Source organism: Podarcis vaucheri (genome assembly GCF_965113315.1).
Source record: "Podarcis vaucheri genome assembly, chromosome: 5".
Lineage (NCBI taxonomy): Eukaryota > Metazoa > Chordata > Lepidosauria > Squamata > Lacertidae > Podarcis > Podarcis vaucheri.
Window position 1 is genome coordinate 32,860,319 of NC_138763.1, and position 27,434 is coordinate 32,887,752.

Sequence of the window (27,434 nt, forward strand, 5' to 3'; positions counted from 1 at the left end):
TTCACTAAAAAAAGAGGCATTTGTTTAAGGCATCTCCCTGTTTTCCTATATTGCATATCATACCCCTGCATGTGAGAGAAAGACATATATGGAGGCAGAAAATAATGTCAAAAGTATCTTCATAGAACTTGTAAAGCTGAAAAGAATCTCATTCGGACACCTGTATTAAATCAACAACCTTCATTTATTTGCTTGAGTACTTGGCAGCAGCACATTTATTGAAAATAGATACAGTACAATAGTAGGAGAGACCATATAATTGTGAGTCACAAGTGTGTTTTTCATTATTTTCTATACAACTTTTATCAACTCAGTTGGAGCAATGTAAGTGGGTTGCTGAGCTGCACTTTAGTTTATTCACTTACATTTTGTTTTTTATTTTCATTTGCGATGGGTTTTTGTAAGTCTCAGACAATGCAAGGGAATGTTTAAATGAAAATATGCAAATAAAACTTGGTTACCAACGTGAATATATGAAGACGATATTATTCTATAGTAAGATTTGTGTCTGAGCTTATAGATAGTATCTCAGTATGACTTTATCCAGATATGATATGCCTTTCAAAAATATGTTGCATTATATGAAAAATGTTAAGGTGGCTTGCAGTTGTCTCAGCTTTATAGGATCTTATGACATAATTAAGAAACAATACTATGATAATCTGTAGATTTTAACAGATATGATTAAGGAACAGTACTATGATAATCAGTATATATTAACCTTGCAGTCTTGTACATATCTGTTCAGATGTAAGCCCCAAAGAGTTCAGTGGGACTCACTGCCACGTTAATGTCTGTAGGACTGCAACATAAGACTGTAGTTCTACATAAAGATGAACAGGTACATCTGTTGAAATAGAATTCATTAGTGCTTCCACTGTGAAAATAGGGGCTTATTGTTGGTAACTGTGTTACAAGTAGATATATTAACTACTAAAATCAGTAGTCTCTGTCAGCTGAAATAGACCACATACCTTTCTAACAAGTTTCAATAAATATAGGTGCATGATCCTGCTAAAAATAAGCTTCTTTCACTCATTTGAGTTGGAGAGTAAAGCACATATTTGCTCTATATATCACTGGCCTTGTTAAAGTGGATGGAATTTATAAAGTCTTCATTTTGGATAGATTGAGTCCACTATCGTTAAAAGAAATCCTCTAGAAAGAAACTAAGTTAGAAAGTAGGAAGTACATGTTAAAAGGCTAAATTCAGTGAGAAAACTTACCAAGCTGATGATACCACATTGTTTGGCGTGGTTACAACAAAATGGGACTGAGAGAGGCTTCTAAAGGATCTCTCCAATGAGTGGCAAAATTGCAAATGCATTAAATGTAAGTTGGGGGGGGGCAAAAACATAATAATCTAATTTCACATACTGTAAGTGCTTATAGGATCTGAACATTCTGGTTACATAACCTCAAAAAGGTTGTTATAGAGCTGGAGAAGGGCAGTCACAATAATCTAGGGACTGGCACATTGTATGTACCCTTATGTTATACATCTTGTATAGCATAGAGTGATTTTGGGTTCAGTCTTGAGCACACCATTCAGTTTAAACCTTCCTGTGTATATATTTTATGTAGCTACACAGTGAAGTAAGGACAATGTTTTTGTTCTGAAACAAAAAGTATTCACATGGGAATAAAGCTACATGGGAAGAAAAAACAAATCAGAGTGACGATTAAAAATAGAAATGTCTCTATCTTCCATCTTTCCATGTGGCTTCATTTTGCGTTACTCAGAGGGCACACTGCTCTGTTCTGATTTTGGAAAGCTTTTTCCCCCAAAAAAGTTTTTTTTTCTTTAGCAAATGAGACTGCATGGCAATTTGTTAGCCTGTTAGGTTACCTTCAGCTTAATGTTCTGTTAAGTCAGCCATCACAGTGAAATGGGTAGAGGAAATGCCAATTAAGGTGGGGGTGCCCTGTTAATAAATATTCAGGCTTTTCTCTCACTGCACTTGACTGTGGATATTTTAAAACTGCTGCTGTAGTCAGCGAGGGATCTTTTGTATGACGATATCCAGCTCTGGCTAATGCTTACACACACTCCCTTCTTTTTCAGCGTATCTAGCTGTCTGTTCGCCTGTCACAAAGCTCCTTCGTTTCAGAAAGAGACTGAGACCGGCAACATACTCTCCCAATATTACACACACACACACACACACACACACACACACACACACACTCTCCAGATTGTTAATCACCGTCATCCTGTACTGCTTGCCTCCAACATTCTGGACCTGTCAGATACGGTCTAGAATGCCAAACCAGTAGATCAGAATGAACACATTCTTCTGCTAGCTAAATACTGTTTTGAGTTTCATTGCAGCTAGCACCAAGCTAAACCTCCGCAAGCAGCAGGCAGGGTAGATTTTCAAGGATGTCATGGAGAACGAGAAGTGGATTCACACTTTGATTTTCCTAATTGAGGCACAGTGGTTGAGGCGAAAGTGGGGCAGTGGGCGGAGTGTCAATGTTTTGCTGTTTTAAATGGTTTTTAAAAAAATAAAATAAAAACAACAACACACACACAAAAACCCTACACACATTAGAATAGCCAAAGGGCTTTGGGTGCTTACTTCCAGGTAACTCACAAACACTGGAAGATTTTCTAGAAAAATAAAACAAATTCTTGCTTGGTATTTTGGTGTAGTGCTTTGGAAGCCCCTGCTTGCTTTCAGATGCTGATTAGAATTCTGTGTGCATTGTGCCACACAGCACAGAAAATGCACATAAAGCGCTTCTCTATGTTCTGCCAGCCCGATTTAGACTGTGCAATAGCGTATGTGTATCAAATGAGGATCCATTGCTATACCATGCCCTGCGTCACTTTGCGCTGCTCACGCTGACAATGATGGAAGTTGCACGGGAAGATCAAAAGCATCAGATGGCCCTTAGTTTGATTCCAAGTGTTATAGCTGAGGCTGCCAAGGCTAGTAAAGTGAAGGGCCTTTCGGTTCGGCTGCCATCTTGCTCTCTGTATTTCTAATTAGCCCATAACGCATGCACACTTGAAATGAAATGCAGTTGGACAATTATTTTAAGTAGCTGCAAAAACGCATTTACATTTTCATGCAAAAATAAAGTTAATTGACTCTCGCATTCATCATCTTCTCCAGTTTGTCAAGAGAGGCAGCTGAGCACATGCCAACTGCAGCAGAAGTTTCCTCCCCTGGACCTCTGTCATCCAAATACCTAGTTATCCAAATTCACGGTGTGATTTCCCTTATCCTAAGCATCCCACCTGACAGTGTCACCTTCTGTTATATTTACATTTTGGAGGTTTCATTCACTGGTTTTGAAAACGAGGCTTAACTGCATTTTAAAACACACACACACAAATAATTTGTCCCTTTCCCTTCTTTTCACAAAAGAGAAGAAAGTATTTTTATTTACCTCATTTATAGTTTGGAGAGCTATTCCCCCCCTCCCTAATGTATGCTTGTTTGACTTTACGTTGATGAGTGAGTGTTTGGTTTACTGTGTGTGAGGAAATCAGTGAAAGGAAACTAAGTCAGACTAATGAGTATTATGTTTAGTTCTCAAAGTAGTAAGGGCCAAGGTCATTCTTATTTCTGGTGGGATTGAGATCTAAAGGCTAGACCCAGGTCCTGTGGGATTTCTGTATCCTGTACTCACAAGCTTCCACCTACTGGCTAGCAGTTATGCTGCTTTGATTAGACTGCAGATGTTGTACAGTGCCCTGGCCCAAGAGGAGCAAATTCCCAGTCGCCTGGCAATGAAGATTTTAGAGCATTGACAGAAACTCTTGAATGAGATGCTTTGTCCAAAATGAAGAGCCACAGAAAAGTGTGAGAAGCTGTATTTTTAATGGTCCCTCATAATTTGAGTTCCTTGCTGGGTGGGGCGGGGAGGACCGTATTATGTGTCATTTACAGTGTCAGAAATCTAAGAGCAAGTGGAAGTAGACCCTACTCATGACTGTGTTACCCCATCCTGGAAATTTTGGCTTTCTGTATTTAAGAATGAACTCTTTTCGGACTCCATATATCATGCTAGAATCAGGGGACTTTGCCCTCATCTACTTGGCAGCATTGTGCCAGCCAGCTCTTCCCCATCCAGTCCACTCAATGCTGTCAGCAAACAGGGAGGCAATTTGCTAGGCTTTACGGAGCCATGTGGGTCCTTGGGATGCCCCCAAAGCAGCAGAGTGACCTTCAGCCTTGTTGCCATTGGCCATGTTGCTGGGGCTGATGGGAGCAAATAACATCTGAAGTGTGCCAAGATAGCTGCCCCTGTTTCATGTAATGAAGTGAATAATGGCAATAATTATGATATGAAAATAATGGCAGTATGTGTTTGTGTTTGATATACAGTATTGAGGTTCATTGCTTCTGGATCATTTACGAAGTAAGAAAGTATTCCTTTCATCTGCAATATGAACTCCTAAAACTTTGTTTTGAAGGATTGTCACAATACAAGCTCATAATTCTATGCATGAAGAATAGATTTCAAAAATAGCTTATTTATGTACGTAATTCAGTTTCTAATCCACACCTTCTAAAATGCTTAAGGAAAGTAACAATACTCTTTTTAATCAGTAATTTAAGAAGTTTCAAAATGATATCTAGCAATAAAGAAAGTTAGAAAAGAAAGAAAGTAGAGCTAAAATTACAACACAAAGTTTTGAAAACATATAATCTCTTTAGGTGGTACAAAACTAGAAAGAAAACTGAAAGGAAAAAGATTTTTTAATAATTAAATCTCATTCCACTTGTTACTGTCTTAGGCCTCAGGAAGGAATGAAAATCCAGTTTTGTTTTCAGTCAGATAAAAATCAATATAAAGAACAAAAAGAGAGAAAATATTTGAGAAGGAGAAGATGAGATATATGTTTTTGCATCTCAGCTAGGCAACTAGCAACATATTTTGGGGAATGAGGAACAAACAAATTATCCTGAAGAACCCCACCCCCACCCCACCCTTCAGCTATTTATTACATTTATACCACAGCAGCCCTTGTGACTTTATATGACTTAAAAGCATTTATATAAAGCTTAGAATTTCAAAAATCTCTAACCCTTACTGTTGAACCTCAGATCAAACTAGAAAATCTTAAAGCCTTTTCAGGAAGTCTTCAGGTTCATACATTAATAGAGCAAGAGGGGAAAGGTGTTTTGTAATTGTGAGGGAGCCACCAAGAATATCTGTCTGGTGTTCAAAATTCGCACAGAGAGGATTCGGACAGAAAGGTGCTTTTGTTTGAACTTTGAGGCTGCAGTTGAACAAAGGACAGAAGATGTGCAGGCATGTTTCAGTCCAGCATGGCGTCCTCCTTCCTGTGATTGGCATCTTGACCCTTCAAATGTACAGAAAGCAGCCTGGTATTTGGCTGAAGGAGAACTTTGCACAGGAAGGTTGATTGTTCTGCACCTTGGTCAACCAAGATAATAAGAGCTGTCAGCAGGAGACAAGCCTGAGATGTATGGCACAGAGACTTGACACAGCAGGGCTGCTTTAGCCTTTCTGCGTGCCCCAAAAAGAGGATGTTTCTACAATGGGAGTCAGTTGAGAATGTGAAGTTCAAAGCTAGTAAGGGAAGCAGTTCATAGCTGGTTAAATATTTGGAAGATGTAATGTGGTCAGGAGTGTAAGGATATGTGTGTCTTGAAACTTGTTTTGCATAAATGTCAGACCTTCTTTATTTATTTGGTTAAAAATAAATAAATAATTCGTGTTTTAAACAGTTTAAAATTGTGGACAGAATATATATATAATATAATATATATAATAATCCCGTCTTTGTTCTTTTGATGGTTTAATGATTTATCGTATACCGTACAAAGAGTTTTGAAAAGGAAAACAATTTTTTTTAAAAGTGGGGAAACCACAGGACTTAGAAGTCTAAATGTGGCAGGAGAACCAGAGAGTAGAAAAATTAATCATCGCATTGAATTGTTTCTGAGATGCTACTGAAATGAATGGTTAGCTAAAAGATGCCTTTCATTTGTCCGTCATGTGTGCTTGGGAAGAAAACTCCCAGGGATCTCAAAGATAAACAGCTCTGATCAATTGAGAATTCCTGCCCAAGGTCCTTTAATTATGCCCCTAAAAAAGAGTGTGCTGTGGTAGGAAATATCTTCTCTATGCTGCCTTTTTCCCTTTGGCACCCAGCCTTGTTCATGTGCATTAGACGTGCTAATAAGACTGTGCATACATGCAGCCAACTCGAAACAAAACAAAGAGGGAAATCTACCATTGGGAGGGGTTAGATTTATTATTTTAAAGCGATTACGTTTTTTACACCGAGAAATAATACAAACAACAACTGCCTGCTTCTTGGCAAAGCAGCTGTACCACCCATTTCCATGAATTTGTATTCAACAAGAGGGTAAGACTCCGTCGGCACGGCACAGAAAAGGCTTCAGCAACCCTTAGTAAATCACCAGCTTCAGGGTTCATTGAACAACTTAGGAGAAAGTAGTCTACTCTGTAGTGACAAGAGGTGATTACGATGTTTAAGTACGCACTTGGTCACATTTTGAGTGAGATCTGACTGTTTTCTCAGGGAAATGAAATTCACTGTCACTCCATAGCAAAGTGGCTTCTATTATTTTACACGGGTGAGTAGCACAAATTCTTACTTTTTCCTCCATTCGTAGTTGGGGCAGGATAGATGCATTAATAGTTTCAACATCACGTAGTCAGTGCAGCATTTCCTCCCAGCTGTGAATGTAGGAAGAAGCAAGAATTTGTGCTTCTTACCCATGTAAAATACCGTATTTTTTGCTCTATAAGACTCACTTTTTCCCTCCTAAAAAGTAAGGGGAAATGCGTGTGCATCTTATGGAGTGAATGCAGGCTGCGCAGCTATCCCAGAAGCCAGAACACCAAGAGGGATTGCTGCTTTCACTGCGCAGCGATCCCTTTTGCTGTTCTGAGATTCAGAAATTTTTTTTTCTTGTTTTCCTCCTCCAAAAACTAGGTGCGTCCTGTGTTCTGGTGCATCTTATAGTGCGAAAAATATGGTACTTTACTACCGAGTGACAATGAATTTCATTTCCCACAGAAAATGGTCAGTTCTCTTTCAAAATGTGACCAAAAGTGTACAGAAAACAACTCTCTGTTGTTGCTGTGTCCCTGTCCGTTTTATATTTCCACCTCAGGGCAACATTTCAGCGAGTTCAGTAGGGCCTGATCCGTAATAGCCCTGCGAAGTGTAAGTGAAGGCCAGTCTGCTCCGTAATTTCTGTTCCAGTCCAGATGAGTTTCCCAGCTGCAATTGCACCTCTTCCCTCACAGCTCCCACATGTTCAGGGGGCTTTCCCCCCCCTCCCTAGCCATCTCCTCCAAACTGAGTAAAATTAATTGTTATCTCCTAAGAGATAACAATAACAGAATAACAGAAAGACACCAGAGTCCAGTCTGCAGTTGAGCAACAATAAAAGGATTCAGAGAACTTTATCAAAGCTTCTATTAACCCCCTGCTGGTGTCCTCAAACAGGATTTTTCCTCCAAGAATGAGAGCACAAAAGCTGGGCTACACAACTGCCCCTGTGTGTCCATTCAGAGGTTTTAAATCCGCCGAGTTACTAATTAAAATGCCATGCAGTGTAGCACAAATAAACATAGCCTGCTTCTAAGTCCCTGCATTGCTCCACTGACTCATGATTCAAGAAGCAGAGTACGAAGCTGACCTGATTATATCCATGGATGAGAACGCTAGCCCAGCCTCGCTCTCCCATATTGAATTGTTAAGCTTTAGCTGTGGAGGGAAGCAGAAAAGGACTGTCAGATACATTCATACGTAAGGCGATGAAGGGGACCAACAAGCTCTTTGTTTAGAAACTGTCCCTCATGGGGAGGCCGGTCCTTGCGGTGCCCTTCTGGTAGAAGCCTTATTGAACCGAACACAGTTGTCGCTGGTTGTGTATCTGGAGAATCGGGAGCGTTGTCTGTTTGCACAGGTTTGCATTGGCTCACGGAGAGCTGTAGCGCGCGCCTACCGCAGTCTGCAATCAAAGTGGCAACGTTTTGAGGGATGTCACAATGCTGAGCTTTCTAGCAGACGTGACTCTTTTCACCGAGATATGTCACAGGAGATTTAAATCCGTGTGAACTGGTGTGTAGAGAGTTTGGCTGGGGTGTTTTATTTTTGTTTTGTTTTCGTGTGCGTGTGTGTCTTTCTCTCCCCTCCCCTTTCTTTCTTTTTTTTCAATACGAGAAAGCTCTGGTGGGGTTTCCCCCTGCCCAAACAAATCATGCAAATGTATGGTTGCTATCTGCGTGCACTCGGAAGATTTCATGCAGTCTGTTTAGATTAATGTAATCTTCCTTCATTACTAAATTCAAGCACTGGCATTCTCGGCCTTTGATTTAGTAGCCTTCTTGGTCATTGGAGCACTAGGTTGCAGAGCTCTTGTAAAGGGGAGAGGGGGAAAATATCTTAATCACTATCAGACATTTATAGTGTTTTTATGCCTCTCTCTTGAATACATTCCAAAGAGGGAAAATAGCAAACCAGGCCATATGTACATAGTTTATGCCTTTTGGCCATTATTAGTTCAGAACACTCCATATGGGAAAAGGTCCTGTGCAAAACACACACTGCTTTGTTTTTTGTCCTTAAAGCCTTCCACTTGGATGTAATTATGTTCCAACATTGGATATTGTTATAAGAATGATTTCAGAGGGAAGAGGAATGGACAAAGCAGAATTAAATACACTTGACTATTTTATATTAAAATATATTGGTTTTATTCTTTATAGAGAGGAAAATCATTTCTGTTTTCACAGCATCCTGTTGGTTACATCTCTCACATACCTCTATGAGAAGAGATGGCAGGGACACAAATGCATTTCAGTCTTTGTGAAAATTTACTACACAACGTGAAATGTTTTCAGGGACAGTGTAGGTTGCATCCAATGTTAGTCGCACTAAGAGCAGATGAAGTCCATAAGTTATAAAGAAATGATCCTTTCGTTAACAAAGCATGCTTTTTGTATTATCTATTCAGTTTATCAAGTTATATACGTAAGACATTTGCTTAACATGGCAATGAAAATCAGTCAACAAAAGACATAAACATAATGTCTGCAGATGCATTTTAGATTTTTATGGGTCAACTTTGATGAAAAGAAATGCAAGTTTCTGGTCCTCATTGTTACTGAGATACTGAACTGCTTTCAGAGTATGAAAAACAATTCTCTCTTTAAATCTTTTATTGATTGATAGACATTTTTCTTCCTAGACACAATGCCTTTTTAGTCACACAGATGCAGAAATCAGCTGGAACCTGATAGTCTGCATTAGTTGAACTTGAGATGGCCCTCCTGCTGATATAATTTGGGCTACCAGCATCTAACTTGATGAAGCTTGAATGGTGGCAGCAACTATTAACAGATTATTTACTTTTTAAAAACAACAATTCTAAAGTGACAGTCCCAGTGAGAAAAGTATGTCATGCCCCAGATTGGTTAGAAATCTGGAGAAAGCTGATTTCTGTTGAAAACAATGGAACTTAAGTGTGCTTTTCCATTCATTTCAATGGGGCTTGGGTGTAACTAATTTTCTCTGGGTTACACCCATTGTGTGGATTAATGCTGTTCCACTGCAAACGATAATTGCCTCTTTGCAATTGTCCACAGTCCCTTGCATTTATCCTCTATGGTCCTCGGGCCTAAATGAGTTTCCCATCCGTAGCTCAGCGCTGAAAACGGATAGCTACATCTCAATTTTCTTGTGCGTCAAGATGCTGTATGCAAACCTGAATCACTTTTTGTGTTCTGAATTGCCTCTCCTCTAATCTCTCAAGAAATCAGGGGTAAGGGAGTTGGGGAAAACCTTTGTGGGACAGCAGGGCTGACGAATTACCTTTAGAATTTCATAGTTGCTCTGCAGGGCATAGCTTCAGCAGCACACCGCCATCCTTCTCTCTCCTTGTGCTGCCATTGCTATGTTGAAAGTTTGAAAGGCTGCAATTATGCAAACAGTGAGGAAGGAAGGACCAAAAGAAGTCCTCTGAAGGTTGGAATGGGCACAAAGAGATATGGCTTCAATGGCAAATGGAAGACATGTGATTTTCTCTTCAAAAAGAAAGTGTTTGTTAAGAGTGATGAGTAGCAAAAGCCGTAAACTGCGAGACTCCGCAGGGTAGGCATTGTCTGGCATGTTTTGAGTCAAATACAGTCTGATCTTTACCCACTGCTGTAAATTGCTCACTTAGTCTACTTGCTTTCACATGTCACCAGCTTCCTTTAGGCATTAAGAGGATAAAATTTGCGGACGTGTCTGTTTCAATACGGAATGATACAGCCCTTGTAAATCAAGAGAGCTGTAAGAGGGGCATAAACATCTAGTTGGTGCATTTTATTGGAAGGGGAGAGAAAGCTCTTTTAAAGGCTTCAGCACTTGGAAAGCATTTTATTCACTGAGATGAGCTTTTTTTAAATAAAAATCAAGCCTTCCTTTCCCCTCTATTCTATTTCGTCCTTCAATCCCTTGCATCATAGGAACATTCTTTCTGAGCATCTCCTTAGTTTCAAGAACCTGAAGATACTTCTTTCTCTCTGAGAGCCATTGCAGAATCTGGCCAACAAGCCCCCAAAGCCAGTAGTTAATCCACATAATCTCTTTTACACCATCAGAGCTGGTGTCGACACATGGCACTTTTGGACAGCTGTGCTGCCTTAGATGATTAGTTTTGCAGAACTGCCATTTTAATGCCCCACAAAACACTGACATAGTCTTTCTTTGAGGCATTGTGGGAAATTAAAATGAAAGCTGTAAGCCTCTGCAGTGGTAACTCGGGTTACATACGCTTCAGGTTGCAGACTCCGCTAACCCAGAAATAGTACCTCGGGTTAAGAACTTTGCTTCAGGATGAGAACAGAAATTGCACGGTGGCGGCGTGGCAGCAGCGGGAGGCCCCATTAATTAAAGTGGTGCTTCAGGTTAAGAACAGTTTCAGGTTAAGAATGGACCTCCAGAACGAATTAAGTACGTAACCAGAGGTATCACTGTACTGCCATCAGGTCAGCTCAAGGGTATAGGAAGGGGTCCACTGCAGAGCACTTTCTTGGACAGGGGGTCAGATCTACAGCTGGCCCTGAATACCACGATGCTGAAATTGCGCAGCATGAGCCCCTTGGGAGGCTTGCGCGTAGTGGGGATACAGCATCCTCGCAAATCCTTTCCTCTTCTGCTTTGTTTTAATTTACATTTGGTTTTGCACTCATTTGCAGTTGAAGCTGCCAGTAACTTTTAAAGCGATCAGAATGTCTCTGGAACTGAATTTGGGCTTTGAAATGGATGCTGTAGAAGTAAAAGCAGTTCTTATGATGTTTTGGAGATTTATCTCCGCTTGAATATTATTATCATTATTTTATATAGCATCATCAACATACCATTGTGGTTTATGGTGAACATCTCCCTGCCCCAGTCCACATTCTGATACTGGGTCCTATTACAGGTCTATAGGCAGTTAAGGACAAGAGGGTGTTCAAGAAAGCACAAGGCTTTTGGTGGTGTCATGGAACACAGTGCACCCACTTTGAAATGAAGTGGACTTGAGTACACATGTACAGGATTCATCTGTGAGGGCATAAAGATAGATGGGATAAAGAAGGGAAGAAGTTGTTTTAGCTGGAGATGGGACTGGATGGAAGAAAGCGTAGGAGCTTAGACCATCTGTAGCCCTCTAGATATTGTTGGCCTACAACCCACCCCTAACCATTGACCTTGCTGGCTGGGACTGATGGGACAGTAATAAGAATAGCTTTCTCCTCCTTGATCAAAGCAAGAACATTTTGATAGAGGATTTTTTGAACAAAGGCAAAATGATTGAGTTGTGACAAGGGAAGTCTACAGGGACAGCTGCGAAAAAGCATAAAGCATGAAACAAAAACTATACAGGGAGAGATGCCAAAGCTTGATTGTTTTTCTGAGGCAACTCAGAGGAAGAGGAAGATTTCCCCAATAATACATCTGAACATTTTTTTCCTGATTATATATCTGCTGACCATTTGTTCTAGAGGAAGCTGCCTTCAATTCTTTTAGAAGAGGTGTGTCACTTTAATTGTAAGTAATGGCTGCTTTGCCCTTACCCAGAACTAATTTAGAATATATCAGTCTTGTTATTCTTAAAAGAGAGACAGAGAAAATTAGACTAAAATAAAACACTCAAAAATTGGCTCTCCAAAGTATCATAATAGATAAACATACTGTTCTCTTATAAGACAGAAAACACAAAATCTGTGGCTTATTTATTTATTCAATTTATTAAACACATCTTTTACCTTGTACCTCAGCCAACAAGGCTCCCAAAGTGGTTTTCATGATTAGAACAATAACATATTATTAAGACCAGCCTTTGTGAACCTGGTGCCTTCCAGATATTTTGGACTACAATTCCCATCAGCCCCACGGCATTGGGTCCATCTAGTTTAGTACAGTACTGTCTATGCCAGGGTTTCACAAACTTGAGTCTCCAGCTGGTTTTGGACTACAATCCCCATCATCCGTGACCACTAGTCCTGCTAGCTAAGGATGATGGGAGTTGTAGTCTGTCAACAGCTGGAGACGCAACTTATGGGAAACCCTGGTCTACACTGACAGGCAGTTGCTTTCCAGAAACCATTCTGCATCACATGCTGAAAATCAGCCTGGAGCAATCTGATCGCTGTGTTGAATTGACAATCAAACCAGAACCCTTTCCTGATCCTCATTATAATCAGCCCTGAGAAAATGAAATTCAAAAGAGCTCTAAAAATCATGGTCGAAATTATTTTACAATAACATTGACCCTTACCCCACAACAGGAATCCCAAATCTTGCTGGCAGCTTTCTCTTCTCGTGTATTGCCATTTAGAATATCAAACAATGCAACTCCCCCCCCCATTCAAAACACAGAGTTGGAATCCAAAGGTGAGTAAATGCTGGGTGAACCGAAATAAATGTGGAACTTGTAATTTAAGCTGCTGCTGACACCCTAAAGTAGGACTTTAATTTTGTGCTTGCACATTTCAAGGCTCAAAGACCCTTCTCCAGTTTCTGACTCTGCTTTCAACTGACCTCCTTTTATTTTTACAACCAGGCAGTGCACAGAATGAAGTTCTCTCCCCTCATCTGTGCTTCACATGGTTTATAATTTGCTGCCATAGAAAGTACAGGTTTCAGATGAAGGAGAATGGACTCTATCCAATTACAGAGCCATTTACAGGTAAAAAGTTGTGGGTGGTAAACTGAAAGAGGCTTGAGCAACATTGCCTCCCACTCCCCTTCCGACCTTTCGCTCTTTATGGCAGTCCCTCAAGTGAAGAACAGGTTTGTAGTTCATTAGCCGGCCAGAATGGCGTAGATTCGTTCGCAGCCCCCACCTCTTGTATAAGAGTTTTCAGGGCGAACAAAAGTATCCATAGCTTTCAGTCGTAACAAAGAGCACTCAAATTAACACCATCAAAACATTACGTGGCACAACAGAAAAGGCTAACTTTATGCATTCTAGGAACCACATTGCTGAAATTTATATTTAATCAAATTACCAACCATACACACACCAGCTTTCTTTTCACACCTTGTATTTTTGTGGCGTTTATTCCAATGTCAGTTTTGTTTATCCAAGCTTAGAGGTGGGCTTCAATGACTCCCTATAATTCATTTTACTTATTTCTAGGGAATTATGATTAGTTATGATTTAGAAATGGCAGCAGATGAATGGGGACCATGTCCTAGCTATGTAAATATCTTTCCTCCTTACTACTAAAAGCACTTGTAACAATATGGGGAAGTAAAACCTTACATTACTACTTACCCATTTCTCCAGACACCTTAACAGCTATAAAGGGGTGGTGGGGTAGGGGAATTTTCATGGTGTGATACCCAACATTAGTCATAATAGTACACTCACTAAAATACATGGACCAGGCCTTTTATTTCAGTGGGTCTGTTCTGAGTGTGTCTAACCTCAGTTTTTACCCGTTGTCCACATACTGTAGAGCAGGGATGGGGGAAACCTCAGGCTCGGGGGCCCAAATGCAGCCCATCCAGACTCTCTCCCTGGCCCTCAGGACTCTCTCCAAGCCACACATCCTCTTAAACCACTGCTTTGCAGTGCCTGTAATGTGGCATTGAACTCATTGCATAAAGCCTTTTGCTTGCCTGCATGGGGCGCAGAGAGGGGTGTGTGTAGAAACTAGTTTACTGTACAAAGATAAAATTCATATGTATTGTTCCTCCTCCTTTTCTCTTGCCTCCACCGCTGGGCGGTTGCCCAGAAGACAATGTGGGCATCAGGACGAAGCACGTTTCCTAGTCCCACTGTTGAAGTACCAAACAGTAACCTTCTAAGAGTTCACAGCATGGCTTTGATTCATCTGAATCCGTTCTTGCACCATTTCCCTCTTGACATAGGCAACCAGCAAATAAAATGCATTCTGTTGAATGGGGTCATCCATTCATGTCTTTCTTCCTCCTCTACATTTATTTCTTTACCACTGTTGGGTTCACCTTAAGGACCATTATGTATGCCATATAAATGCTAGCTGTTCCTATCAACATTGCTTCCTTCTGGCAGTTCTTAACCTGCCAATGTAATGGCTGTGGGAAAGCAAGAACTTCTCACTCTTTTCTTTGGGTTTTCTACCATGCTCTTCCACAGTTACGTTTTAATGAGAGTGCATCAGAAAGGAGTGAAGAATTTTGAGAGAACTGTCCTGGAGACTTATATAATTCAGAATTTAATCACCTAGAACAGTAAAGGAACTAGGGCATGATTCAATCCCACCCACTGCCCACTCCCTGCCTAAGCAAAGCCTTATATTTTGGTCCAAGAGAATGTCTCATCTTTGTGTACAATGGATTGGCAGTCGCTCCAGCTGTGAGAGATGCAGTTTAATGGTCTGCAGAGCTAATAAAATTTAAAATCCAGCAATCATTCTCTTTAACTGTAAATTGGAGGCGTGGATCTGCTACAGTTATCTTCTGTGTTTAATGGAGGTAGAATAAAATACTGCTGGCAAATCTGGATGGCTTGAAAGCAATGCTGGCATTAAAGCAAAAGCCATAGTGTGCATGGTTAGAGAAATAGCACCTTCTGATGTTTGCCCATAAGTCAAAGAGGTAAGTTTTTAAAATAGTATTTGGGTTGCTGTTGATGTGCTAGACCTGCCGCTAATCATATTAGTCTGTTGCGCATGTAGGATCACTATAATAAATTACATCCAAATCTGAAACTTAGCAGTCCTAGTCTTTCCTTAAAAGGGAACGGCCCACACTCTTATTACAACATTGTGTAGTGTGTTTTCAACACTATGGCTACATTCACATGGCAGTTTATTCCATTTCCTTGATGTTTCCTTAACTGCTGATTTCTGCGTTATATTTGAGCTTTCATGTGGTGAAAAAGCCACTGATGAAATATATCACATTCTTAGCATTTATTTCTGTGCTTTTTTAGTCCAGAAAAAATCCATTTGCAGCCCCTTTAATCTGGAAAATCACAGGAGTAAAGTGGATAAATTTAGGGTGGTATACTGTCAATACAAGGACACGGGTGGCGCTGTGGGTTAAACCACAAAGCCTAGGGCTTGCTGATCAGAAGTTCGGCGGTTCGAATCCTCGCAACGGGGTGAGCTCCTGTTGCTCGGTCCCTGCTCCTGCCAACCTAGCAGTTCGAAAGCACATCAAAGTGCAAGTAGATAAATAGGTACCGCTCCAGCGGGAAGGTAAACGGTGTTTCAGTGCGCTGCTCTGGTTCACCAGAAGCGGCTAGTCATGCTGGCCACATGACCCGGAAGCTGTTCGTCGGCTCCCTCAGCCAATAAAGTGAGATGAGCGCTGCAACCCCAGAGTCGTCCGTGACTGGGCCTAATGGTCAAGGGTCCCTTTACCCTTTACCTTTACTGTCAATACAGGTTTTTCCTGCCATTTTCAGAAACACATATGCACCGAAAGGGTAGGGGAGTAGCAAAGTTGTCCAATGACATTCTTTTTTGTGTCGCGCCACACCTACTGGTGTGAATCGAATTCAGCTCAACATGCCACTATATAGCATGTCCAGCAGTGTGAAAAGAACATGAGAAAATGGAACAGAAGCACTAGCATTACAATCAGGCAAACTACCGCAATATTCCCCATGTCTGAATGGCACCCTGTGTTTGGCAGCTTAACAAACCACTACAGAAAGTATGTCTAAATGAAGTAAGGTGGGTAATGCCTTCTTCTTCCACACTTGTGGCTTTGATATGAAATGCATGATGCACCTTAGAACATGGACAGACGGCAATTTATGTAGTTCTCAGCAAAGCATTGACACAACTTGTGCTGGGATTCTTCTACTGTACTTTTGCCTCTTAAGAAGCTCAGATGTCCATGGCTGCTTCCCAGTCCAGTTTCTGAAGTTCTTTCTCCTTATCCTAAGGTTATTTATTATCCCATGCCTTTCAAATTAGTATAGGCTGCACAATTTATCAAAGCTGGCGTTCTATTTATGGTGGATCAAGTTCTGCTCTTTGTTGAAACTGCATGGGCCCAGCAGTCTCCCAGCTTCCCAGGTTAGAGAGCCACTGGCTAATTCCAAATTGAACAAATTGCTTATAGCATTTCTTCAAATGTTTTGCAGTGCTAACTCCAACCACCCGTGTTATGTTAATCACTGTCATTCAAGCATTTGGGAATGTTTCTTTTCTTTTGCTTCTTCTTTTTTTTTGTAAGTGGCTGAAACATCCAGACAGATTTTTATAAATTACCTTCTTACTGAAAGACTTGTTTTCCTGTTTGTTTAAAACTGGCATTCATACATACAGGAAACATACACATTGCTTCCTGCCATGTTTCTGTTGGCAAGTATTAAGTTATCTTTGTCAGGACGTGCCAACAGGCTTTCTTAGCAAGCAAGCAGAAATAAAACAAGTAGTCCTTAGACTAAACAGATGCCTCGCTTGAGTGGTACTGCAGGCCCCCGCCTCATCAAGAGCTTCCTTCCTAAACAAAACAAGGAGGATTTGCCAATCTCTGCTTCGTAACTTTGTAGTGGTCAAATAAAATCTATGGGCATGATCCAGTCATAGTTAAAGCTCTTAGACTATGCATACTTAACATGGAAAAAGTTCCATTGGAAACGGTGCAGCTTAACTTTGGAATAAATATGCCTTGAACTGGGCTGCATGTCTCATTGATTTCTGTGAAAGAAATTTACACGTGTTCTCACATATGTGTCCTACTCTCTCACCGAGATCAAGGGAATAAACCTTTGGCTGGATATTGCAGCTGTCAGAGTTCCAGATTTTAAAGTTGCTTCATGTGGGCATGATGATCTGAATTTTGTCTTTCAAGAAATGATTTTGGAGGCAGAGGAGCAGAATGATAAAGATTTTGTCATTATACTTTTACAGAGTAAGGTAGTGTTTAAACTTTAAAACCACTATCATCCTCAACTGTAGCTTGCATTTTAAACTCACTTAGTTATAAGAAATGTCTGTACAGAGCAGCAGCACTGGGGTATGTGATACAGTGGGACCTCTAGATGCGAATGGGATGCGTTCCGGAGCCCTGTCCGCATCTAGAAGCAAGCGTAACCAGTGACGGCATGTCTGCGCACGCGTGCATCGCTTTTCGCCCCTTCTGCGCATGCGCGTGATGTAATTTTGAGCATCTGCACATGCGCAAGTGGCAAAACCCAGAAGTATTGCACTCCGTTACTTCCAGATTGCCCCGGAGCGCAACTCGAACGCGCTCATCCCGAAGCACATTCAATCTGAGGTATGACTGTATTTAATTGCTTCCTATGCTCTTGTGTTTCACTGTAGCTCTGCAATTGGCCATACTGTATTTTCAGATGGCCAGTGCACACCCAGTTTGCTGTGTGACTATGCCCATACCTGAAAATGAGGAAACTTGGAAGTCATAAGAGTTTCGCTGAATGCAAAAGCTCCAGCACCAAGCTGACTTGCAAATATTATTTTTAAATAGTTATTTTCTCAACTGAGAAATGAGTATTTATCCTAGTTTAGTGTATCAGCTTTCTTTAAAGTAATTAATAATGAAGCAGGCTTTTAGCATCCCTCAAACAAGGTAAAACTCTTAATCACAGTAGCATCATTACTGCTTTCAAGCATTTAATTTTGATCCTTGACAACATGTTGAAGCCATCAAGCATGGTTATGTTCCCCTTAAGGATGAAAGAATATTTGAAGAAACTGAATTAATTTGATGTGAAATATATATATCTGCAGTTATCCACTTTTAGTTGTGCACAAAGATTACTGTGTAGTGCTATCCCGATCTTCAGGATTCTCATTTTCATTGGTTTCCTGCAGACAAAAGACTTTTCACTTACCGGTAGTTGATTTCTTCTTGTTACTTTCTTCTACTCTGAATCAGTCATGAAATAGTGGCACCTGAACTCTACCATATTTAGCAAGTGCCAAAGGCCTGCTGCAATAACTCAGCGTTTGCTAGCCTAAGGAAATTGCTTTATTATGCTGTTTGGGCAAAGTTTTGTTCCAAGTCTGCTGTCCTATTCTTTGTTTGTAGGCCACAAGCACGGAACAGCAGTAATAAAACTACTGGTAGGTGTTTAATGGTAGAGTACTGAGGAAGTAGATAAAAGAAAATTGCTCCATTCACAACAGTAGGGAGCAAGTCTTTTTGAGTGAGGAGGGGCAAGATAGTGAACTACTGAGTTTGGGCCTGCATAAAGTTACACAGCCATTTACTCAGGGACAGTTTCCTCTTCATTCCACTCCCAGAGCATACCAAATTCACCAAGAAACATGTTATCTGCATGAATGAACATACAATGGATAACATACCATCTATGAAATAAATATATAAGATGCATATCCCCGATAATAAGTATATAAGATGCGTATTCCTGGTTGGCAACTAGCTTTCTTGAATGCACACTTCAGAAAAAAAAAGTGAGGGGCACGTCTCTGGATTCTTGGGTTGTGCTTCGAGCCCCAAAACCCATCCCGAATGGAAATAAAGACACAGTGGAGGCAGAATTTAGTTTAAATGTTAATGGGCAAATTTTGGCCACAACTTTATTAAAATACACAAACGTGACTGGTATTGGCTTAGGCATTGGTATCAAACTATATCTGGCTCCTGCCCCACCCTGCAGGAAGCCTGGAAGGGTAAACAACCAGCAGGGGGATCTCCGTCAGTGTATATTGACTGGTGCTCACCCTTGGGGTTCCTGGGGGTCCTGGCATGGCCCTAGCCCCTCTCCGGGCTTTGGATGAGATCCAGACCCCCGGATTCTTTTAACGGAACACCCTATTCATTGGAGGGCCACACCTCCCCTCCCCACATTCCTCTAAACCAATGCCTAACCGCCAAACCTTACAAAGTTGTGACGGTTGCTAAGAGATAGGCAAAAACCAAGTGGCCACAGCCAATCTGCCACATTGGAAAAAATTCCTACCTGGCCCCCATTCCAAAACAGACGACCAACTGAAGTCCAAAGCAAGGCCAAACACTACTGGACTATCTGGACTATTCTAACATCATTATGATGGGAGACATGAATGGGGTTGTCTCTACCTTTATGGATAAGTCACAGAACCAGAATTTAACCAAAGATGGAAGACTACCAAAAACTTTCTTTGAACTAACTGACAATATGGATTTAATTGATTTATGGAGCACGAGAAACCCCCTAGGTAAAGAAGGAATTTTCTTTTCTGAGGCCCACCTGTCATGGACAAGAATCGACCAAATTTGGACAACTAGAGGGCTGGCACCTAAGACTACAAAAATAAAAATCTGCCCAAAGACTTGCTCCGACCATAACGCTCTGAAAATGGAAATGAGATTTACTACTGCTGATTCTTTCAGATGGAAAATGAATGACAACCTGTTAAGAGATCAAGAGATTGTAAAGAAGGCCCAAAAAGCTTTAAAGGACTATTTTGAAATTAACTTGAATACCTCGGTGGAAAAAAAGAATAATCTGGGACGCAAGCAAAGCTGTTATGAGAGGGTTTCTGATACAACAGAATACGATTAAGAAAAAACTCTGGAATGGGAAAAAGGATAAGATATTGGAGAAGATAAGAGAAGGAGAGAAAAAATTAAGATTGAATACAAAATCAAAAGAGACTTTAAGAGAAATCAAATTCCACCAATCACAATATTCGAAATTGATTAACCAAGAAGTGGAATGGAAAATTAAACAAATGAAACAAAGATCTTTTGAATCTGCGAACAAATGTGGGAAACTGCTAGCTTGGCAGTTGAAAAAGAGACAAAAATTAAACTATGTTACCAATCTAGAAGTTGAAGGGAAAAATATTCAGAAACCGGGAGAAATTAGAAAGTGCTTCCAGAAATACTTCAAAAGACTGTATACACAAGGGTCCGAGGAAGCAACTGAGATAGAACAATTCCTGAAAGACAATGGCCTACCAGAACTATCTCAAGAGAAGAGATCAATCTTGGACTGTAAAATAACACAACAGGAAATCGAGGATGCCATTCAGAACATGCAACTAGGCAAATCTCCAGGCCCTGATGGACTTACCTCCAAGTACTACAGGATGTTAAAAGACTACTTGATACAACCATTAATGGAGGTTTGCAACCAGATTATGGGGGGAGGGAGGGCACCAGATACGTGGAAAGAAGCATTCATCACACTGATACCTAAAGTGGAATCTGAAAAGACTCAACTTAAGAACTACCGTCCCATCTCACTCCTAAACGTGGATTACAAAATATTTGCAGACATCTTGGCAAATAGATTTAAAAAAGTATTAAATGAAGTAATCCATAAGGACCAAGCTGGCTTTCTCCCAGGTAGACATTTGTTCGATAACACGAGGAATATTATCGATATTTTGGAACTCTTACAAACAAATATTAACACTAAAGCAGTGTTAATTTTTATTGATGCGGAGAAGGCCTTTGACAACATTTCTTGGAAATTTATGAAGAAAAATTTGGAAGGGATGGGAGTGGGAAGGGGGTTTGAGAATGGAATAGAAGCAATCTATTCAGAACAAAAAGCTAAGTTGATAGTGAATAATGTGGTGACAGAAGAACTTCATATTGAAAAAGGAACACGACAGGGGTGCCCCCTTTCCCCTCTATTGTTTATTTCAGTCCTGGAGGTTTTGCTGAACATGATAAGGAAAGATCGGCAGGTACAAGGAATATGGGTCGGAGCGAAACAATATAAACTGAAAGCATTTGCAGATGACTTGGTTCTAACATTACAGGAGCCAGAATCTAGTACAAAAAGAGTTTTGGAATTGATTCAGAAATTTGGTCGGGTGGCGGATTTTAAGTTGAACAAACAAAAAACTAAGGTGTTAGGGAAAAATTTGACTGCTACTGAAACAGAGGGGTTTCAGAAGGAAACAGAACTAAACATTGTTAAAAAAGTGAAGTACCTGGGGGTCAATCTGTCTTCTAAGAACTTGAACTTATTTAAAGATAACTATGAGAAATGTTGGTCAGAAGTTAAAAAAGACCTAGAAATCTGGTCAAGATTGAAACTATCCTTGTTAGGCCGAATTGCAGCTATAAAAATGAACGTTTTGCCAAAAATGTTGTTTTTGTTTCAAGCCTTGCAGATTGTGGACAGAGTGGAATGTTTTGGAAAGTGGCAGAAGGACATCTCTAAGTTTGTCTGGCAGGGCAAAAAGCCCCGAATAAAGTTTAAAATACTAACTGATGCAAAGGAGAGAGGGGGGTTTGCCCTGCCAGACTTAAGGTTATATTATGAAGCTGCGGCCTTCTGCTGGATGAAAGATTGGATTCTATTAGAAAACACTGATGTCCTAGATCTGGAAGGCTTTAATAACTCGCTAGGTTGGCATGCGTATCTGTGGTATGACAAGGGAAAAACACACGGAATGTTTAAAAACCATATTGTCAGAAAAGCAATATATATGGTCTGGAAAAAATACAAAGACTTATTGGAAAGCAAAACTCCGAGGTGGATATCACCAATAGAGGCCAAGGCTCGGAAAAAACCCAATATGGAGGCACACTGGCCGAAATATTGGGAAATAATAGAAAACATTGGAGGTAATTGGAGGTTGCAGAGCTTTGAAAAATTAAAGGATAAGGTGCAAAATTGGTTACACTATGCCCAAATTAATGAGGTCTTTAAGCTAGACAAAAAAACAGGATTCCAGGTGGAAAAATCGAAACTTGAGACAGAGTTGTTAGAACCAAAGACCAAGTTATTATCGAGAATGTATAACTTGCTGCTTAAATGGAACACTCAGGATGAGACAGTTAAATCAGCGATGATAAAATGGGCTCAGGACATTGGTTATAATATCATGTCTGAGGACTGGGAGAGGTTATGGACCACCGGTATGAAATTTACTGCATGTAATGCTCTGAAAGAAAACATTATGAAAATGGTATACAGGTGGTACATGACCCCGGTCAAGCTGGCTAAGATATACCATTTGTCTGATAACAAATGTTGGAAATGTAAGGAAGCTGAGGGGACATTCTTTCACCTATGGTGGACTTGTCCAAGATTGAAGGCCTTCTGGGAAATGATTTATAACGAGTTAAAAAAGGTGTTTAAGTACACCTTCCCCAAGAAACCGGAGGCCTTCCTTCTGGGCATTGTCGGCCAGAAGGTGGTAAAAAAGGATAGAATCTTTTTTATGTATGCTACAACAGCAGCAAGAATCCTTATCGCTAAGCTTTGGAAGACCCAAGATTTGCCCACACTGGAGGACTGGCAGACGCAATTGATGAACTACATGGAACTAGCCGAGATGACTGCAAGGATCCGAGATTTGGGAGAAGAGGCAATGGAGGAGGACTGGAAAAAATTTAAAGACTATCTGCAAAAGTACTATAAGTTATATGAACCTTAAGATGCCGTATGACTTGGAATGTTAGCCCCAGCAACGAAAGTTTAATTATTTATGAAATTGGATAACATTTATGAAAGAATCAAAGTTTAAATGGGTAAAAATGACAACATGTTATATTTTTAGAGTAAATGGAAAATAAGAGATTTAAACTTAAATTGCAATTGAAAATATAAAGAAACACACGAAATAAGGTTATAATTTGCTGATAACTTTATTGTCAAGAATGCACTATGTGGGAGATGTGGGGAAGTCCGATGGAAATTTGACATAAGTTGTTGAAATGGTTGTGATTTTCTGTTTTTTTTCTTTCTTTTTATTCTTTATGTTATCTCTCTTTTCTGTTTTATCTGTAATTTGGAAAAAAATGCAATAAAAATCATTATAAAAAAAAACAAAGCAAGGCCAAACACGACCTAATTAACAGGTGGGTGGGCAGGTGTTTGGCAACGCGAAGCAAAAGGAGGTCCTTACGTCGTGCTGCCAAATAGATACCCCCAACCTTGCCACGCTGCTGATTGGTTAAAGGCCATTGGCATAACTGTGGCACCACCGGCTTGGAGCAGGGCAAGCCCCGCCCACAAGCCGGTTGGGGAAGAGTTTCAGGGCCGAGCACAACATGGACCCTCTGTTAGCAGGATCCAACTTATAGCATAAAAAGCATAGAAGGGAATATAGTTTTCACTTGCCTTTAATCCAAGGTTGCCAAGGTTTGTACAACAACCCCATGAGGTAGATAAGTTGAGACACAGTGACTGACCCCGGGTCATCTGATGAGCTTCGTTCATGCATGGAGATTTAAACATTTGTCTAAACACTCTTAACAACTATCCTACACTGATTCTGTACACAACAGCTGCTTTATATTGATGCAACAATTAGGGGACTCTTAGTTAGCATCTATTTTTGTTAAGCTTTAGGTGCTGACTAAAAACAGCAAGTTCTGCTTCTGTTGAGAAGGATGCTTAGAAGAGTGGTGCCCTAGCTGTCACTCCACCCTTTTCTATCAGTATTTTTAACACAGGTATGAAACTTTGGGTCATAGATTTCAGCAGATCACTTCAGCGTCTGTTGTACAGTGATACTTTCTGTTTCCAAATATGTGTGACTGGAAAAAATGAAAGGAAGACACCTCCCTCCCCCACTTCAAGAAAGAACATCCTCTTAAAGATAGATCGAATCAGAGCTGTTGAAAAATTATTTATGAAAGAATAATTCAGCTGCTCTTGAAGACTCACTCATTAACGAAGGGATTCGGCTTTCTGGTTGGACTGTCACTAATCTGCTTTTACTGTAGACGGTGGTGGTAACTTATCCTGATTTCCTTCCTTGACTTTTGATGCCACTGCAGAGGGGGAGAGAAAAGAAAAGAAGAACTTAACCTTGAAAAAAGTCTCCTTTGACTTAAAGGTTTTACATGGATATCAAGCCAGGACAGTTGCTTCTGACTGTATTGGGTACCTTCTATAAATAACTTGATAGCACCCCTTTGAACGAAACCTCCCTGTTTCTGTTATTCAGTATATCTTCATGCACATGAGACTCTGGGTGAGGAACAAACAGACAGATGGGTAGACGTGTTGAGGGAGGCAGGAGCAGAGCTCCAGAGTCATTTCTAACAGAGATGCCAAACTGTCAAGCAGTAGATCAAGAAACAGTCTTCCTGACAGACGCAATTCAGCCCAGAGAGTTCCTTTGTGACTATATGTGTGGTGCCTGCTACTTCGTTTTCCTCCCATCAAACCTGTCTGATATGGTCAAGTAGTTTTGAAGCTTTCATGTCCGGTTTTCTTTTTGCTGTTGCTGTTTCATGTGACATTTATCTATTTAGTTATTTAAAACAATTCTCAATGAGGTCATTTTAAAGCTATTAAAATGTTCAATGATAGCTATATTCCCCCCCCATAAGATGTGGCTATTTCTTTGGGTTTCCCCCCCCCCCTGTATGGAATGGAATTATGATTTTACTTTGAAAGGTCTCCATAGATCTTCACCCTGCAGTTGTTGTTGGTTCCTGTTGTTTTGAAACACCTGCATATTTCTAGGGTTTTGGGGACAAAGGAGGAAATATATTCAGGTTTGGAAGCTGCCTAATCTCTGTCTCTACAGAACAGCTTTTTGCAGATAAGATTTTTTTTTAAAATTTCCCTGAATGCCCCCTTTTCTTCCCCAGAGACCCCCATCATTTGTACCGGTGCTTGTCAGTTGTGGCAGGATTTGATAACAGCTGGCTAGAGATGTGACCACACAGTAACAGAACAGCAAAGAGTGGGCAGCCTGGATCGTAAATCTTCAGGAAGCCCATTCCTCCAACAGAACTACGAATCTGTTACTGTCATTGTCAAAGGGGAAAGGCATTGTCCCCTGGCCTGTTAAACATCTCAAGTCCGGGCACCAATGATGCTGTACGGTAAACAACCAGGAACATCTATTGAGATGTTTCTCATTTATCCCATTGTTTGTTTTATCTTAGCTCTCCGTATTGCATTCAAAAATGTAATTCTAAAGAAGCGTGGACTTTTATGCATTTTATAGTACTAGTTGAATTGTCAAAAAAGCCTATTGACCTTTTTTATTTTTTGCTCTCCAGTGAAATCAAACTTTACTCAAATCAAGCTCTCTCTAGTTATTGGCTGTGTTGCAGGGTGACCAGTGCCCATGGAGCGTCCTTCCCCTCATTCTCACTTGCACCTCTTTAGGTAGCTGGCAATGACGAATGCATGCTTGTGTGGACAATTCCTTTTATTTAGATTGCTAGCAGCTTATTGCATGACTCAGTTTGATACCTATCTGATCTTGTGGATCAGGAAAACCTATTTGTTTACATAGCTAATAACAAATAAAAGCAAAAGGTTGTATCCAGCTCAGTTCTACTCGGCGTAGACCCATTTAAATGAATGAATCTAAGTTAGTCATGCTCCTTAACTTCAATGAGTCTGCGCTGAGCAGGGTTAGCATTGGAATCAACCCAAAGTTGTATGTTCTTCAGTAAGCCTAGCGAAGGGTCAAGTGTGAAAACAATAAAGATGAGAGAACATTCATAGGAGACCAGAAGGTCACACAGTCAAATCCTAAAAGCAAGAATGGAGAAAATCTGCTAGAGTTTCTAGCCTATTCTGTGATCATTTACATTCAGATTCACAATTCTACATTGTGAGTCTTCTTTGAAAGTTTTCATGTGTCCTAGTGAAGCAAGAGCGGAATAGTTTATTAGTCAGATATCTGCTTTCAATCTCTGTAGTTCCAGTAAAGGCTGAGGAGAGGGGAATCTGTGATTTTTGAGCTGTTTCTAGTCAGAGTAGACAGTTCTGTACTTGGCTAGATGGTCCCATGGCTTGACTTGGTATAAAGGAACTTTAGATGTTCAAAGAAAAGTCCTGTGTTAGGCCATAGAGCTTGCTCTTTAACCTCCAGGAATCAGTAGTATATAGGCTCTAGCTCAGTTGGTTAGAGCATGGTGCTTAATCTAGGAGAACTAATCCAATAAATTAGGTGGCCAATCCTTCTTCTTTGAACTCTACCTCACTAACGATTGTTGCTTAATTTTTATGTAGCATGGTAGCTTAAACTTTATTGTATGTAGCCAGAGATGCTTTTTGCTGGTTTCAGTGTGGTACAAATGTACCAACAGACCTGATGAATGAATGCATGCTACTGATGTCATCAAAGAACATTTCATTACTGCGCCTTGCCAGGGTAGCTTGAAAGACCTAATCAGGGGTCTGAGTCCTAAAAGAATGAAAGGTGGGCACAGAGCCATCAGACCAATGTGATGGGAAAGGAGGAGGCTCCTTACAGGCTATATAGTACAATTTACTGCATGGGCAGTGTTTTAATAGTCTTCCCGTGGAGCCAACATGCCTAAGGCTAGGCCTGTGTTGAGTTGCTTTGGTGAGTGTGTCCAAGGGATCTTATATTGCATTTGTGCAGAAGACAAAACAGCCAGCATCCTCCAATACTTAGGGCTCTTCTGGGAGCCATTGTATAACATTTCCCTCCTTTCTCTCTTGGCAGCTCCATCTCAAATAGCTTTGATCCAAGCTAAAGAAATAACGAGGCACAGTGTGGCACTGGCTTGGCTGGAACCTGACAGGCCGAATGGAGTCATCTTGGAATATGAAGTCAAATATTATGAAAAGGTATTAATTCATCCTGGAGAGATGACTTTTTCTTCCATTATGTTGGATGCCAGGGCCAAATAGGTTTACCTTTGTCATTGTGTAAATGGTCATTATCAGCAACAAGTTTGTTTGCCTATAAAATCATATCCAGTTTGACATTTCATACATTTTAGCAGTTGTACTGAATAACATATTGCACTCACCCCCCCCCCTTTGCTCTGTAGCACTGGTGTCATTTTGTATTTTCTCTCACCGTAGGAACTATCTGATTCCAGTGGGGCTATTTATAATGAGAATCAATAGAGCAGAGAAGTAGTGCAACATTAGCCTTACAACAGAGACAGATGTGTAATAATGAAGTATATAGCACAGTAATAATAATGAGCTCTGTATGAGCTGATAGCTTTTGCCCAGAATGATGGTGGCGGTTTGATAGATTTTAATAGAAAATAAAGGAAAGGAAATTACTTTCTTCACCTCCTTCAAGTTATATGGAGACAT

General features: G+C 40.4%; 1 protein-coding gene across 2 annotated transcripts in view; it reads left to right on the forward strand.

The window, feature by feature from the left end:
• The window catches only part of EPHA4 (EPH receptor A4), a 158,725-nt gene that overhangs the window by 87,139 nt on the left and 44,152 nt on the right, over positions 1-27,434 (forward strand). For both annotated transcript variants that reach the window (XM_082221761.1, XM_082221760.1), the window contains exon 6: positions 26,827-26,951. In XM_082221761.1, coding sequence (XP_082077887.1) covers positions 26,827-26,951 — 125 coding nt within the window. The remainder of the gene's footprint in view (positions 1-26,826; positions 26,952-27,434) is intronic.